The sequence below is a fragment of the Megalops cyprinoides genome, chromosome 8, assembly GCF_013368585.1.
Source record: "Megalops cyprinoides isolate fMegCyp1 chromosome 8, fMegCyp1.pri, whole genome shotgun sequence".
Classification (NCBI taxonomy): domain Eukaryota; kingdom Metazoa; phylum Chordata; class Actinopteri; order Elopiformes; family Megalopidae; genus Megalops; species Megalops cyprinoides.
The window spans coordinates 22,508,131-22,526,115 of NC_050590.1; the positions used below are offsets into that span (position 1 = coordinate 22,508,131).

General features: G+C 38.6%; 1 protein-coding gene across 1 annotated transcript; it reads left to right on the plus strand.

The window, feature by feature from the left end:
- Positions 1-1,348: 1,348 nt before the first annotated feature.
- arhgap1 (Rho GTPase activating protein 1) lies at positions 1,349-17,398 on the plus strand. The gene is made up of 13 exons (XM_036535011.1): positions 1,349-1,497; positions 6,705-6,890; positions 8,563-8,658; positions 11,692-11,779; positions 12,219-12,350; positions 12,609-12,695; positions 13,722-13,820; positions 14,200-14,307; positions 14,456-14,532; positions 14,990-15,067; positions 15,612-15,740; positions 16,072-16,175; positions 16,599-17,398. Exons 2-13 carry the CDS (start codon positions 6,767-6,769, stop codon positions 16,767-16,769), a joined length of 1,293 nt encoding a protein of 430 aa, XP_036390904.1. The 5' UTR covers positions 1,349-1,497; positions 6,705-6,766; the 3' UTR covers positions 16,770-17,398.
- The last annotated feature ends 587 nt before the right edge of the window (positions 17,399-17,985 follow it).

A 17,985-nucleotide genomic window follows, 5' to 3' on the forward strand; every position in this document is an offset into this window, starting at 1 on the left:
CCTACCCCTTAAAAAGTTGTAGTACAAAAAACAGGGAACTCTCTAGCAGTATGCTATCACTACCTTGTACCCCCATTTAAATCAGAAAGACTATAAACAGCAGACATCCTTATCCTTGCTCTATTGTGCCAAATTAAGCTGAAAGTGAATGAAAACACAAGAATACATCATTAGGGGTATCAGATTTTGACATGTGAATGTTTAGGCCTAGATGAATGATGCATAAGGGGACCAATGTATACAGATGATTAAAGGATAATCTTGGTCATGAATATCTTCATATATCCTAGCAGTGATGGCATCAGAAATGGAATCCCAGAAGAGAGCATGCATGGTGGGACCATGTTTTGTTACAAAGCAAGGAAGAAAAACTATGCTGTAAGGCAGTTTCTGTGCATCAGAAAAGATACTGTATTCAGTAAATAATGGACATTTACCAAAGTCTTTGCTGCCTGGTTTGATCATTTTTATGCTCAATTTTCACAGCTAGGAATTAAATCAATAGCTGGGTGTGAGTAAAACCCATTAGCAGTTTAGAAACTGTCTTAACTGGATGTTCTTTATACATGTGGCTGTTGTCTATCACAAGCTGCATTTGGCAAATTTCCTAAAATATGAAAAGATCTATATATGTCCTGTGCATGGGAAAGAAAATTCAACGTTGATGGCAAATGTACATTATATGACCACGCCACAAATGTACATTATGTGTAACTCATACAGATGCGATAAGCACAACATAATAATAATATAACAATATATAATAACATAATAACAACATAATAAGCACAACTATAAATCCAGTACCATAAAATATTCTTTAACAATCCATCACAATACTGGGGATATGTTATATGTCAACAATGAATGAATACATTTAGATTATAGTTTAAATTAGTTGGATGGAAACAAGGTTGCTGACGATCTTACAGTGCAGCGCATCTATATCTACACAAAGCAGTGCCCTCCGTATTTATTTATACCACTGCTGAAATGGATATTTTTACGTTCGAATTTAATCTAACGTATTGCAAAGAGCAAAATCGTATTCTGCACAAATAATGGATTTTGAACTATTACAGTCGGTGAATGGCAGTTAATAAAACGTAAGTTCGCCACCTGGACCTGCCAACTGCACCAAAGATACTGTACTGGTTTTGACGAGCGCGCTCAACACGACAGACGGTTACTACTATGCTAATACTCGCTGTCTATAGTTCCTCCCTAGGAAGTTCCGGTTGGTAACAGGATATTCCGTTGTTGTCTGCTTTCAATGCAAGGGTAATGAATGTTCTTTTTTAGACCACGCCTCTATAAGAATATTCAGAACAACCCAACAAATCAGAACATGTACAGCCTCTACGATGGCAGAGAAGGAGCTTTCAACTTAAAGCGCAGCAAGCGGAATATCTATTGTTTAGAATATCTTTGGTGTTTGCTGTAGGTAGAGGCTGGGCTGCAGAGCTGTTCGACCTCAGGAATAATCTCGTTGAGAAGGTAAAGCTCTCCTTTAATTTCCCCATGCGTGATCTTGTGCTTCTTATTAGCTGTGATTATCATGAATACTACACATTGATGACAAACTTGAAATACCTGAGAGCACTGTGGCCAGTGGATTTCAGTTATTTAGGCATCGTTAGGGTTCATAATCTCTAGCTAGCAAGCTAACTAGCCACCTATCAAAACAGGTGTGTCATGTCAACTTGCAAGACTAGTCAAGCAGCTACAGTTTTGTTTTTGAATAGAGTCTAAGTCATTTCAAGATGGATAACCAGTGTGATTTTTTGTATTCGGGTTGGTAACTGTTACTGTAGATAACACTAGCCAGCTACATCGTGATTCGACGATGTTGTGGGTGCCATATACATTACGGCGATACTTGGCTAGCTATAACTGCCAAAAGTAAGTTGAAGCTAACTAAGTTGCTGGCTAGCTAGCAATACAAATTATTCCCCAGAAGGCATCGTTGATGCGAATGTTAAATAACCTAACCGGTTAGGTATTACTTTTAGATGGCGTTGTTAACTGCCATGGTATGATGACTGTGTTACCTAATTATTTGATGTCATTGTATTTACAACACGTTGCAAGCTAGCAAGGTAGTTCGGCAGCTAGACACAAAGCCACCCGTACGGTATATTTTTCATCGAAGACTTGTAGACTAGGCAAGCTAGCTGAGCGACCACTATCTTGTGCAACTAATTAGTTAATTGTAGTTAATTGTATTTCATCGAAATACATGGTTCACTGGCTCAGTGGTTCATGGAAAGACACGGAAGTGGAGATCTATAAGCTACGTGCTTATGAAAAGGAACGGTAAAGTAAATTGTACATCAGCATAATAATGTGAGACATTAACTTCTTGAAGACGCATGGCTTAACATTTTAGGTGAAATGAAAACATCAGCTTACTCTAGTGGGATAAGGCCATCGGATCAGTGTAATTCTTTATTAGGCCCTCAAAGTGTTTTCAAAATGTAAGGGATACTTAAGCTCAGAGTCAGTTTTAATGAGCGAGTTCAAATCATATGCAGACTTAGGAAATGTCTTAATAAACATGTTGAAATCCTTTAAATTCTGTAAGGCTCTTGATGTATCGTAGCTCGCAATGAACTCGCTGAACTACCTGACCAGTCACGTTCTTTGGGGGAAAGTCATGTTCACTAAAGTTACTCCATACAAGATGTAAAAGCTGACTTCTTATCATTGTACAAGGTATCACAAAATAACATGGGTAAGATGTTGCCTGATCTCAGGCTATTTCAGCTAGATCATTTTTTACTGAGGTATTTAGTTTTGCAATTGATAACTTGCTGCAACATCCAAAACATACTAGGGTCAGTAAAGTCAGTCAAGGTAACTACAGACCTGTCTCAGTAGTGATACTCTTTTTCTCCCTGAGTGCTGTACTGGGAAATTTAGATTAAGTCTTGTTCTTCTGTGTCTACACTATTAACTGATCTTAGCTCTTGTCTTACAGAGCAGGAGAGTATTGTGTAAGGTCCTGTAAAAAAAAAGGTCCTGTAACTTATCTGTGTACCTGTAGCTACTTTCATTTTGATGAAACTGTGGGTGGAGTTTGCAAAGGGCATGCCTTATAACAGGTAGGCAAACAACAAATCAACAAACCCTGAATTCTGAATTCAACATACCCTGAAGTCTTTTTTTGGAAAAAAAAAAAAAAAACATAACTGCATAACTGTCACATAGCTATTTAAGTGACCCTAAAATAGAGGCTGGTGGCAGGGCAATTTGGAGAATTTACCTCTCAATCCTTTGCCTTAGCTGACTAGCGTAACTGAGATTTCTTTGGCTAAATTCCTTTAGCTATGCCTGTGAATTTTTATACTAAGTGGTTACACTGTATTGAGGGAAATTCAGCGGTTCTCATTCGGGTTGTTTCCACTCTCAAATTTGCTGTCTTGCTTTTTTTTCAGCTGACACTGACCAACAATCCTGCAGCAAATGTCTTTGTTTGCAAATTTAAGACTTGCAAGAATTCCAGAGACCATGCATAAAAAACTGATTGGACAGTCTAGATGTAAGATTCAGGAGGACTGAGTGTGGGAGGTTGTGTCTGCCTTGTTTGTTAAGATTGCCTTCATTTGTTTTCAGTTTTGAGTCTGATTTTAGTGCATATTTGAAGACATACTATGGACAGTGGGCCCTGTCTTGTCTAAACATTTTAAGATCTAGTCAGATGAGGTGTGTGGGAGGCAGGTCCCTCTCAGATTAATTGTAACATTACCAAAATAAGTTTGCATTGTAATAATACACAAAAAGATTGATAAAGCAGATCCCTTAAAAATAAACCCTTATTAAACCCATAAAACCGACATAAGGCACTGCAGTTCTGACAACAGCCTGTTGGAGCTCAAATTGAGCCAGAAAGTGTGATCACTTTGCACTGTGGAATAGAAGTGAGGGCATTGGATTCAATGAATTGAATAGTCTGGGTTCAGCATCTATGTTGGATACTGCTATATATGAGAGGTGCTGTTGAATGGTCGTGTTGTAATGCAAGATGCTGTGCTGGAAAATTCATCAGTCTTTGCACCTATTTGAAGAAGCAATGAATAATCTACATTGCTGGTGTCATATTCCTCTGTAAAACACTGAGTTTCTCCTTGGTTCAAGACGAAAAGGTTAAAATGAATGCTGCTGTTCATTTCGTCAGATGAAACAGAAGTCAAAAAGTAGCCATCTCATATGAATCAATGTCTGAGATACCAAGTTCCTATCTAATCCAACAGCAAGAATATTGTAATTATTCTATGATTTATGTTATTTGCACAGTGTCATAATCATTTCAAGTGTAGGTGCCAATGTGTGTTTGCGTTTTGGATGAAATTGTAGAAGTTTTTGTTCTAAAATCCATGTTGTACTTAAAAACCTGACCAAAAATAAAATGACTTCCACTTGTGCAATCAACAGAAAATTCAAAGCAAGCCTATTTGAATAACCAATTGTTTTGATATGATTTACTCTTAGGCTTATATCAGGAAAAAAAAATTAGGTCAAGTTGCCTATCTTGTTTACTTTTCTGTTGTCCCCATGTCTTTCCTTTGTGGGAAGTTGGCATAACTTTGCAGGATTTATCCTAGTCATGGACTTAGTGAGAAATTTGGTGAGAAATGAGAAACTCGCTAGACTAGGCCTTTGAACTATACTGAGAATGTTATCCATTCGTACAGCGGGCAGTTCAATGGGCAATTCAGGGTAAGTGCCTTGCTCAAGGGTACAACAGCAGTGGCCCTTACTGGATTCAAACAGGCAACCTTTGGGTTACAAGTCCTGCTCTGAACAACAAGGCTGCTCCTGCCAGATTAAATCCATCTGATTAAAGACACATATAACAGGTCTGAAGCAACAGTGCACTGTCTTAGCTGCATTATAGGTACATTCCTGAGTGCTTATCATTTGTGTTGTGTAAACAACTATGCTGAAGGACCTGCACAACCTTCACCTTTACAGTGAGTATACTTGTTTGTCAGACTGCATCTCCTACTTATGAAAATTATACAGTGGCTATCCCAGAAACCTGCCATGTGGTCTACTCTGAAACAGTACAGAGTATGCAAGTCTGGTCATAAAAAGGACATGTATCAAAGTGTTATATGCATGATTGAGAATTCTGTACAGTATGTTTAGAACCTGGCTGTTTTCCTCAATTGATGATGCAAATCTAGCAGCCGGACTTTTTACTGAATAGAAGATACAAACTCTGTAGAAAACCTTCTGTACACAAAAGTCAGATCACCTGATGATCTGAACAAGACACATGTAGAAAAACCATTTGCAGTTATATTACTTTGTGTTTTTTCATGGTGACAGTTTAATTGCTTATGAATGCAGTGAAATGCTAGACACAGAAAAGAAGCCAAAACAAAACTAGGGAAGGAATAAGAGTACCACTCTCTGGGTTTTTATTAGCAGTTCTGAACATAAAACTAAAATATTATCTATGCTTGAACATTAATTTTACATAATGTGTAAACAATGTCAACTTGCATTTAGCATTAATTCAGTTTATCTGACATGGATGATGCATGCTGGGATGTATCTCCAGCTGTTTTATTTAAAGAAGCAAATGTCACAGCAGATTTTGTAAGGAAGCAGTGATGACTTGTGCAATCATGCTTGTGTGTTATTAACGCCCTGAAGCATAGAGATCAGATTTAGAACTAATATGAATGCTACTGAGCACCATGGTAGTCAGGAAAATGTTCCGAAATCTAGATTCAAAGGGACTTGTGTGCATTGCGTGGTTTTTTTTTTGTCCACTGTATGTGACAGAATATTTTTATACAGATTGTCCTGACTGTTTTATGGGGTTATCATTCATGTATTTCATGTTTTTATGCAACAAAGCCACACCTCTCTCAAATTCAGCACTACCTATGGCCCTGTTCAGTTTGTAATGCGAAGTGGTGGATTCATCATGTCACGCAGACATCATACAGCCAAAGCTAACTGCTTAAACAGAGGACCTTTACTCCATACTATGCTGTGTAGAATGTAACAGATACAGTTACATTTATAGGAGACACCTGTCACAAATGATGGTTTTATTTGCTAAGCCTGTTGAAAATGGTCCTTATTTAGAACAACCAACATATCACAAGCTACATGACTTCAGGTGAGAGGCTCAGTGTAGGGTTGTATGAATGAGAGCTATCTTTAAAGTTAAAAGGATTGAGCGGGGGCTTGGTGGTGGCTCAGCCAACAGAAACTTGTCTTGAATGCAAGCTTAGCCCTGTGGCTTAGATTTGTAACAAGCTATGTTATCTGCAGATGGTAACCAGGAGCCCGCAGCAAGATAGTGGTGGGTAGGTGTGCCAGGATCTCCTCGTCTTGCCGTTCTCAGGCACCCTGCTATTCATAAGGTGCTTGTGAGTTGCTTGGATAAGATCAGCAGTATAGCACCTATTTTCCAATTTGTGTGTAGTTCACTGCGCTGCATGATATGACTAAAAAACCCATTACCTGAATGCAAGTGTATTGGAGGTTTACATTTATATTGCTTCAGTGCTTCAGGGGTAGAGGTTATCATGGTGAGATGAGTCTATTGTACAATTCCTGAAGAAGATAAATGGATACAAAATGGGTAAAAAGTACGAGGAATACATAAAAAGAAAGAACTGCTAGATATCAATGCTTTCATGCAGTTACAGATTATCTTGAATTGGTGTGTTTTGTGACAGGAGCCACCTGTGCACGTGATAAACCCTTATCGAGTACGGCTGCAGAGAAGCCTTCAGGCAGAATGGATTCAGACCTACTGGTTGATATCCAAGATGAATCCACTAGCAGTCTGGACCAGCTCAAGCTGTCCCCAATGGAAGACAAGCAGTGGTCTCAAGATGACATGGCGAGTCTAAGCAAGTCTGGTAAGTGTCCATCTGACGGCTTGATTTCCACTGTATATTTCCTCTGATTAAAAAGGGGTGTAGTAGAGGGTGGGAAAGGTGAACACAAAGTGAAAATCTTTTTGCAGAATAACTTGTGACTGCTGTGACAGTGACTGCTGATTTTCTTCATCTAACCTGATTTAACAGTGGTCCGGACTGAACAAATGTAGCTACTCCCATGGCTGTAATGTAATGTAATGTAATATATTTGTTGAGAACAGGCACACTTGCTGTCCTGCAGTCCAGGGCTCATATTTTTCAAATGATTCAACATGTTTAAAACACGTGTGTGTCCTGGGAAATACCAGTATTCCAGAAATATTTGGAAGTGACCTTTAACAATGCTAATGCCCTTTTCCACTGCTGTGCTGGGGTCTAATTTTTATCATCACATAATATGTACTCTGACAATTGTGTTTCTGTTGTGCCTTTTCATGATTGGTTGGTGGCCATGGTGAATAAAATCACTGAGTGTCTTTTTTTAAATGATAAAAGATGAGATGTTTATACATATGCATTTCTAAATTCTTTCCTGCTACATGAAGCTGTCTTTTGCGAGTTTGTAGTGAAAACCATTGTTGTTTTGTATTAATTCTTAGTGAGAATGTAAATACACTAGAAGCAAACAGTTCATTTGTCACTGACACTTTTCTGTTGTCTGTAGTGCTAAAATCAAAACTGTGAGACAGAATCTCGTTGTGCACTTAGTGTCCTTTAAAGGAATTAAAGAAATTGGTTATTCTCTGGATCTGTCATCAAAGAGCCAGCTTTTTATGACAGCATACTGTTTTCACACTGCGTATAACCCAGCTTGTTTCTCACATCGTAGTTAGTAGCTGAGGATACTGAAAACTCATGTGTGTTGCCAGGGTAACACATAGCTCAGGCCTTTTATAGCATTGGTGATGAATTCTCAACAAATCATTTCAGATGCAGAAAACAATCATGTTAACAGCTCCACACCAGATACTGTTCCAGGATGATTATTCAATCCATTTATGGGGTAGGAGGTGTATAAAAATTAATTATGCATTCCAGATTAATGGCCGGTAGGGCCACAGTAACATTTATTAATTGGGTTTGAGTGGGGCTGGATAACAAGGGCATTGCATGTGACCAGCAAAATTTTTGGGACATGGTTAGGTTTAGCAAACTTTGATTGTATTTGTAAAGTCACAGAGTAGCATAAATGGAACAAGCCTTTGGACAGATTGATTGAATCCGAGACCAAAAATAAACAAAATGCCATTGTAGCATTTGCCTTGAGGTGGTTCATTGCAAGTGACTAATGCAAGGAGAAGTGCCTTGCATTAGTTTCCTCTGCTCAGCCCAGTGTGCAGATTGATGCTGATGAAAATCTCTGGAACCTGCAGGCTGAAGCTGTCTGTAGCTCACAGAGTTACAGGGCATGTCACAATATCTGCAGCATGAGGCAGCTGGGTACACATACAAAGAATCCCAGCAGCAGTGCTTGATGATGTCAGTCTGCCTCTGTCAGGACAGAGGGGTCATGGATATTTCTGTACTCTTTGGTGTGCCTCAGCTGGATGTGGTACCCATAACCATCAGGTGTCAGGATGGAGCTAATGCTCATAGGGCAGTCTCTTGCAAATGTTCCTCATGCTGAGTGTTCCCCAAATTTGACTCACAGAAACGGACATTAGCAAGAAATTAGAAGATACATCGCACCTGAGCGGGGATGACGCGTATGATGACATCGCCAGGCATCAGATTTTGGAGGTGGCAGGTAGGAAGATTTGTTGCCACAAGGGGCAGAGCTAATTTGCTGTCTTCTGCTGTCTTTTCTTCTTCTTGAAATCAGACTCCTATTAAGCATTTCATCAGCAGAATAATGTGAATGAATTCTGCTCTGGTGACTTTTCTACAACACTCCCTGAGCAGCGGTATAATTTCATGTTTATCAACGTTCAGAGAATGTGTCCATGAGCTATAATGTTAAATGTAATTTGAGTAAATGGGTTTGATTGAAAGTGCTTGACTGTGAAAGAGAGGAGAGCTTCCTTTCCAACTAAAAGAGTGCAACAATTGTCACATTCCCGCTAAGGAGGCCACCCATGTTACCAAGGTCATGAGATTACATAAGAACATAAAACACCACCCACAAGAGTGGGGGTAGTAATCTAATACACTTAGTCAGGCCTAGGTTGAATCAAACCTTTGATCTATCACCAATAGAGGAAGTGCATGAATCTAGTAATGGCCACACTGCTGTAAAATGCTGTAAAACCACACTAAAATGAATTGAGTCTTTGTGAAATCAAACCAACTGCGACATAAACTCAGTTTGTTTTGGTGGCTCAATCAGATTAACTGAAACTCTAATCTGTTGCCATTTTTGCCTACTCAGTCATCATGTAATATTGATTCCCCTAATGTACACTTTATGGACAAAAGTATTTGGATGCCTGACCATTGTAATGACATTGTATTCAAATACATATACTTTAATATGGAGTTGGTCCCCCTTTTGCAGCTATAACAGCTTCCACTCTTCTTAGAAGGTTTTCCACAAGATTTTGGAGTGTTTCTGTGGGAATTTGTGCCCATTCATTCTGTAGAGCATTTATGAGGTCAGGCACTGATGTTGGACGAGAAGGCCTGGCCCACAATCTCCGTTCCAGTTCATCCCAAAGATGCTCGATGGGGTTGAGGTCAGGGCTCTGTGCAGGCCAGTCAAGTTTTTCCACACTGAACTCATCAAACCATGTCTTTATAGTCCTTGCTTTGTGCACTGGGGCACAGTCATGTTGGAATAGAAAAGGGCCTTCCCCAAACTGTTGCCACAAAGTTGGAAACATAGCATTGTCCAAAATGTCTTGGTATGCTGAAGCATTAAGATTGCCCTTCACTGGACATAAGGGGCCTAGCCCAAACCCTGAAAAACAGGTGTGGCCAAATACTTCTGTCCATATAGTGTATATTTGTGGTGTTAGAGGTTAATTATGACTTGGCAATATCATTGTTGCTAAGTCATAATCTAAATGGTGCTGCTGGATTTGCTAGCCAGGGTTAGCTCACAGGGCAGCCTTTCAGATGTCTTTGTTTGTTTCATACTATTATGATTTCACAGTAGAGTTCAGTTGCTAGCTACCTGCAAGAACTACTTACTTCTCGAAAGAGATGGTAAATGTTTGAATCTTTGGTTACTTAGCTCTTAGTGATGTGGAATGTACCAGTTACAGTATTTATGTTTGTCTATATACATAATTAAAATTAAAATATAATATAAACAGTGTATAAAGATTCCATTTACCCGTGGTAGGTCAGTGAATGTTGTAACTGGAACACAAACTAACCAATAGAATAATGAATTGTAACTAATTGTTTTATAAAGTACTTTTTCATAGGGCTGCTAAGGACTAATGAACAGAACAAATGAAGCAAGTGAAAATTCCACTGACATGATATTGAAAAAATGTAAATTAGTTTCCATATCATTTTAATGTAAGTCACGTTGTGGTAATTTCATTTTAGAATATCTTCTCAGGAGCAGGAAACATCTCGTCATTTTTAGAGTTTGCAAACTTTAAAATGACAGTATTTTGTCTCAAGCCTAATAAATATTCAGGACTATGACACACACTGTGTGATTGGTCAGAAATGACAATAGCAACATGTAAATCAGTTGTTAGATAAGTGTTAATTTAGTTACAATGCAAGACAGCACTAACACTCTAAGGATAAATTAAATCAACCTTAACCTGTCCCCTGCAAAATCACAATATTGAAAACAACAAATTAAAATAAAGCTACAAATTCAGACAAAGCTCTTTGATGTCTAAAAACATTCTTGTTGCCTTTTCAGACTTGTCTTGCATCCCTGTCACTCTTTTTCTTGCTCATGATCTCATTCCAAAATCTCTGTCTTTATAATATGACATCATCCACTGTATGATTATGAGGGATTGGAGAACTGTTAAAACAGTTCTCAAATCAATTAGATATATTGCTATGTTTGTTAATACCTTTGTGGAATGTGTCTGTTAGTTTTCATAAACACCAAAAATGTGTTGAGTTTGCTTGTAAATTGGTGTCTTCTGTTTGTTGTTGTGCAGCCCAAGTGTCCTGCAAGTATAACACAAAAGTCATGTGATAATGAATTAATGAAAAAGACCAAAATGTTATACACTCTTGAGGCAAATTCTGTGACTGGTATTTTTCAAGACATATTGGAAGGTATCTTTTGATAAGTCATCTCTGTAGGCCAGTTTTTGCCTTTTGCAAACATGGGTTACATATGGGTTACAGTTTATGTTACAATTGTTGACCCACACGACTGGGACTCTAGGAGTTTGTAATTCATAGATGCTTTTTGGCAATCACATGGTTTTGCACATTTTCTAGAAAGTTTAAAAACAAATGTAGTGACTTGTTTTTGGCTTGTTTTGCTATTTATTCAGTTTTAGGAACCAGTTTTGATTAGATCACCTTAATACAGTTCTTGACAATTGTACTTTACTCGCACACAATATAAGTTGTTGAAAGCATTTGTGGATCACATGGTTAATTTCTAAACTAGATTTGTAATAAAAATTAGTGAATTTAAAATTGTTTTTTCTCACCCGTGTAACATGACTTGGACATGCTGTTTTACAGTAGAAACACAGTGTAGTGTGTGTGACTTAAACAAATTACAGTGACAGTATTGCATACTTGAAACAGTAGGCCTCAGTCGTGCATCTCACCAGGATCTGGAATCACTGTCACAATTCGGGAGTCACAGGGTCAGGCTGTTGACACGATGCTTGTCTCTATCAAGGTGACGATAACTTCGGCAGGAAGGTCATCGTGTTTAGCGCATGTCGGATGCCCCCTCACCATCAGCTGGACCACCACAGGCTGCTCATGTGGGTGTCTGCTTCCTGTTGATTGTGCCCTTTAGGTCACTGTCACTGTAGCCAGCCTTCAAAATGCTGTTTGTGCTTATATGTGTTCCAACTAACCACATTTCTGGTAGAAGTACTTAGCATTGCAGTTTTAACTTCCTTATATTTGATTTAACATAGCTAGATTGGAGTTCTTCTGCTTTCAGTCATGCCCTCAGTGTAAATCTCAAGTCCCTCTGTCTGAACAGAAAGTGAATACACTACAATGTTCGTGAGCATACTAAGCTCCTTAGAGGTCTCTTACTTTATTGTACATTTTCTTCACAGTCACCTTTACTCATAGCTTACATATTATTATTATTTCAGTGGTTAAACAAGTGCAAATCACCCTGTCTTTAAACAAAGTTTGTCCCTGATGACTCTGTTTAGCCCCACTTCACCTTCTCTCTGATTTTATCAGGTATCTGAAGCACACATTGGACCAGTATGTTGAGAGTGACTACACCCTCATCTACTTCCACCATGGCCTCACCAGCGAGAACAAGCCTTCACTGAGCTGGCTCAGAAATGCCTACAGAGAGTTTGACAGGAAGTGAGTCCTCATCACTTTCTGTGATCTCTCCTTGTTGACTTTGTTGCGTTTTTTTTTTTTTTGAGGAGCCCTGAAAATCTTCAATACCAACCTAATTCACTTAATTCACTTAAAATGAAGTGAGATATTGTACGCATTTATATATAATACTAGGCATGACAGTTAATCAGATGTCTACCTTGACAGTATCTCTATGTAGTGATTATGTTTGTTTGTAGGTTGGTTATGCTTTTGCCTAAAGTGCACTACTGCTTGCAGGTACAAGAAGAACATCAAGGCTTTGTATATTGTACACCCCACTATGTTCATCAGGACACTACTCATACTCTTCAAGCCAATTATCAGGTAACCATTCTAGCATTCAAGATGAATCCAGACCACAAGAAATTATGAACCAGTCTAATTTTTGAGTATCTTAAATAATTGTATATTTGCAGTGCTGCATGAAATAGTTGTTAAACCTTGGTTAAATGTAACAACAAGGAACATTCGCAACCATAATGTCAGTCAGTAGAATTGTGTCTAATTTGTTGAAATTTAAAAACATTGCGGAACATTTTTTACCACTAAATGTGTTTTTCACATGTCATTACATTTCACAGTGATCACGTAGGGCTTGTCCATATATACCAGGTAGCGCTTAGATGTGTTTTTATGCCTTTGATTTTCATAGCAGATGGTCTTAGACCATACCCAGTATGCCTACTGAACACTTCTTCCCCATATATACCAGTCACATGAGTGACAGCCCTCTGTCAATCTCACATTTGGTCCATTCATTTGGAATGTACACAACTGCTGGTCAAGGCTTTAGGCCTCTGTTCCATCCATACCTAGTATATATGCAGAAAACAACTTTTGCTGTTCAGTTTTTCACATTATTTGCCAAAGTAATTGGCATGCTTATTTTTCTTAGTCATAGTCTCTAGATGTCTATGAAATGTACATTACGGTCATAAACCCCTGCCAGTCTGGCCAGCAAATGTGTTTTTCACACATATGCATGAGTATTCATTGCATTTACCATTCCTCTCATATGTGCATCTTAGGGATTGTTTGTAGATATGGGGATACTGATTTTTGTTCCTTTTGGTCCCTGCTCATGAATAACATGGTCTTGGCTACACTTGTATCATTATTCTGTCATTCCCCAAATATCTGCTACCTTTATCAAGCATTGCCTCTACATACACTCTTGACCATAGCTCAAGGTCACCACCCATTCCACTTGAAAGCCTTGTGGTTGTACTTGCTTCTAGTGATGTTTGATTTGTTAAATTTAAGTTTTTGATTTGTACAATTGTGAAACTGGAATATTTATTTAATTGAAAGTGATTACTAGAATTTAATTATACAATATTCTTTTGCCAGTTTTAAGTTTGGAAGGAAGATTAACTATGTTAACTATCTGAGTGAGTTGGAGGATGTTGTCAAGTGTGAGCAGCTGGTGATACCAACCCGAGTTCGAGAGTAAGTAATTGTTGAGGTATAACATTTCATTATGCTTAAATGTATATAATGAGTTTAAAACAGAAATACCCCTCTGCAATGATATACAATGAAACATGTCATCAGTATATACAGCTACTGGATATATATACAGTATATAGAGATACTGGATTGGTAAGTAGAAGACAGTTTCAACTTCAGTTGCGTTTCATTGTCATTAAATATTTTATTTAGCAAATGGAATAAATCTGGAAAGAATTCATCTTTCTAAACCACTTGATATAGATGTGTGGTATTTTTAATGGCATACTAAATATGTGATATATTTCATTTGCATCCAGTGGAAGTTTAACAATCTGAAGCTGAAGTAAGATAGGTTTGCACTCTTCTCCCTCCTCAGCTATGATGAGAAGATCAAAGCCTCCTTGAAGCCATCAGCTCAGCGGCCCATGTCGCCCCCCCCCAGCCCGCCTCTGCCCCACCAGCAGTTTGGAGTCTCCCTGTCCCTGTGGGTGCCTTTGCTTCACCCTGGAATTTTTCAATAGCACATGACCACTGTCTAAAAACAGTATGTTCTTTTCTTCCATTGCTGGCTGTGGATTATAATTTGGTGAAAATCTCATGCATTGTATCATTTTGTATTTTTATGGGGAAAGATTAAAAGAAAGAAGTTCAGATAAGGAGGGAATCCCACTGGTGATGCGTGAGACGGTCAGCTTCTTAACAGAACAGGGTGAGTTGAGCCCTTTTGTGATAGCACTGATTTTATTACATGTTCTGTGGTATTCTGACATTTTCAGACACCAAGAATTGCATTTCTTTTTGAGCTAAATGTCAGATTTATAATTTATATGGTCCTGAAAAAGAACAAATATGTGGTGGTAAAATCAGATTATTAGAAACTGTTGATAATTTTGACCCCCTGAATAAGGCTACTGCACATGCCCACTGCTTATCACTAGCACTGGTGCAAGGCTTACTTGTGTCCATCACAAGGATTATTCCTGGACTGTCTCATGCTCCTAGCTGTGAGCTGTTTTATCACAGAACAGTGAACCACTGTGTGCAGTAGAGGATAGGCCACAGAGGGAGTCATGCTCACCCGCCAACAGGAATTGCAGTCCCAGCAGACTAATTTTTAAAGCTATCTTCTCTCCCTTTGGTAATAATGATTCCCTGTGCTCTGCCAGGTCTGCAGACAGAAGGCATATTCAGAAGGTCAGCCAACGTGACCCTTGTCAGGAATATTCAGCACAAATACAACTCAGGTGTGTGATGTGTACTAGTGGTGAAGATCTCAGCTGCTGCTCCAGGCAAGCAGAAATGGCTCCCAGTCAAAATCAGTGACCCCAGCGGGAACTGGTTAAAGCCAATTTTTTCTTGTGATTCATCTGGTGTATTGACACCAGAGAAGTATTTAAACAGTCTCAAATGTACAAGTCACAAATGAATGTAAACACATATTTTTTGAAGCTTTTGAAGGCACAAAAATCTAAAAATCTTTTGGCCTCATGGCTTTTATCAGGATCACTTATTATCCATGCTGAAATGTCATAATTCATCTTATTCAAAGATGTCACACACATTAGGGTGTAGAATTGCGTATGTATTTTTAGAAATATCAATTGGTGTGACAGGACACAAACTGGAAAATGGATTCATCTATTTGAGTGACTCTTAGCATAGAGAGGACTTGTATTTGGACAGTCTGGTTTCTGACAAACACTGGTTTGAACATGCAATCCTGTAAATTAGCAGTGTTAACTGCTCAGTCTCTAATAATCCATCTGGTCTGCTTTTCTGTGTTTCCAGGGGAGGCAGTACATTTCTCTCAGCTGGAGGACATCCATCTTGCTGCCGTCATACTCAAGACATTCCTGAGGGAACTGCCAGAGCCCCTCCTCACATACCAGCTCTACAATGACATTGTCAACTTCCATAGTGAGTGCACTTCAGCCTTCCTTCAATGCTGTCCCCACTTGCTCATGTACTGATTGATGGAAAATTTCAACTTTGGAAACTGCTTATGCGGTTACTATGTTTAGTCTGAGCAGAAGATTTCGATACTTTATAAAAAGCATCTGTTTCATCACAGATGCCAGATTTCTATCCATGCAAGGAGTGATATTAAGTTTTAAGTTTTATTTTGGGTAGGTGACGTAGTGATTTTGCAGTTTCCTCAAACATCTCACGTATAAAATAAATAGATGTGCACATATTAACCCTTTTTTACCTGTAAATACCTTTTTTTTTTTTGCTTTGTGATACCCAGATGTTGATAGCAGCTCCCAGGTCAGCACAATCCGTAGCATGTTACAGAGGCTCCCTGAGGAAAACTACGTCTCGTTGAAGTTCCTCATCCAGTTCTTGGTACAGGTAAGGACATCCTGGTTCATGCTGGAAACTTGTATGAATTTTGTGAATATAAACCTCATACAAACCTTCTAGAGTGCAACCTGTGCCTTCATATCTGCATTCATTTCAACTAACAAAGCAAACAAATTAAGTTTTGAGACATGTAATGCATATCATGAGTCATTTGTCAAAGACATGTAAGTTTGATTTATACTAAATACTTGAGTGTTTGTCTGAAAAAGACAAAATATTAGCGTTTGGTTTTATTTGTCATATATAAAAACTAATGCGGCTATATTAGTTCAGAGACTGTGCAGCATTGGATTGCCCTTTGCAAAGGGCAAAATGGCCCTGCACCATACAGTGTTAGGTGTGTCATGAGTGTGTCATACAGTGGATGTTGAAATCTTGATTCCCTAACCACACCCACCCTTTTTGCTGCAGGTGTCTGCACAGTGTGAGGTGAACAAAATGAACAACACCAATCTGGCGGTGGTGTTTGGACCCAACCTGCTGTGGGGCCGGGATGCTGCCATGACGCTGAGTGCCATCGGACCAATCAACAACTTCACTAGAGCCCTGCTGGACCTGCACAGCGAGATCTTTAACCCGTAATCATCCTGAGACCTGTAAATGTTTGGAAAAATTTCACACTTCCCTCTTGGACACCCACTGAGCCCCAAAGCACCCCCCTCCCCCCGCCCTCAACCAGCACTACCGTGTGTGTTATCCTTTGCACTCTTCAGTGTGTTAACCTGTGGTGTGTCCTAACTGTAAGCCAGCTCAAGCAAAGGAAAAAAGGCAGAGTTGGGTATCAGTTTGACTGATCCCAGAAGGAGACAACAGAGGAGGATGAAAGTGTGAAACATAAAGCAGGAAGCTGGCTTTCTGCTCTTAGCTTGGGCCCTATGAAACCAATCCAGGTGAAGGCTGAAGCTGTAATGGTACATCTAATGGTTTCGGTACAGATAAAATCAAAGTAATCAAAACTGGCCATCCTTAGGCTCTGCAGTTAGAATCATAAAGCATTAAGACCAATCATGATACAGCTTTATTGAATTACCACAATGGTACAGTTTTTCCATAGCCATTCATTTACACTCAAGTGCTATACATGATATAAGAGTAATTTGTCAGGATAACAGTTGCATATTGCAAATAGTGATACTTCAGATTTAATTAGGAGGCAAGATGCTTTGGTGAAAGACATGATCTTTTGAGACAAATTTTAAATATGTCAGTCTTTGAGAGGAGATAGTAAAAGTACTGTTACTGTTGTCAGGTATCACGAAATATATTTATAATTGACCTGACATGAAATTTATGTCAAGGTCCAATGCAAAAAAATAAATAGAAGGTTATTTTGTTACATGTAAATGTATATGTTTCAGAAAATTTTCCCTCATGGAATTGCCATTAATGTACTCCTGCTTCTATTTTTCTGTTGTATTGTTATTTCTAAGAATAATCATTCCTGAATTCAAATTATGTTATATATATTCAATTATTTTCTAACCATTGCCAACAAGAGTGGCTTTTTGTAAAAAGATGTGCTGGTTAGCTGAGCAAGTGAAAAATAGTTGAGCATCTTAAAAAAATACAGTTTGTATAATGTAACCCAAACTTGCTTGCCTAACTTATTTTACTGCACTATGTTACATTACACGAATGTAAATTTTGCAGCAAACACCAGTCTCAAACAATTTCTTCTCCTGCAGTTTAAAATTCTGCAGAAAGTAATCGAGACCTCTTAGAGAGTAAGATCGTTTATCTGCAGGAAGAATCCATGAGAATTATCAGCACTTCCTGATATCTTTTATCTTCTCTGCTA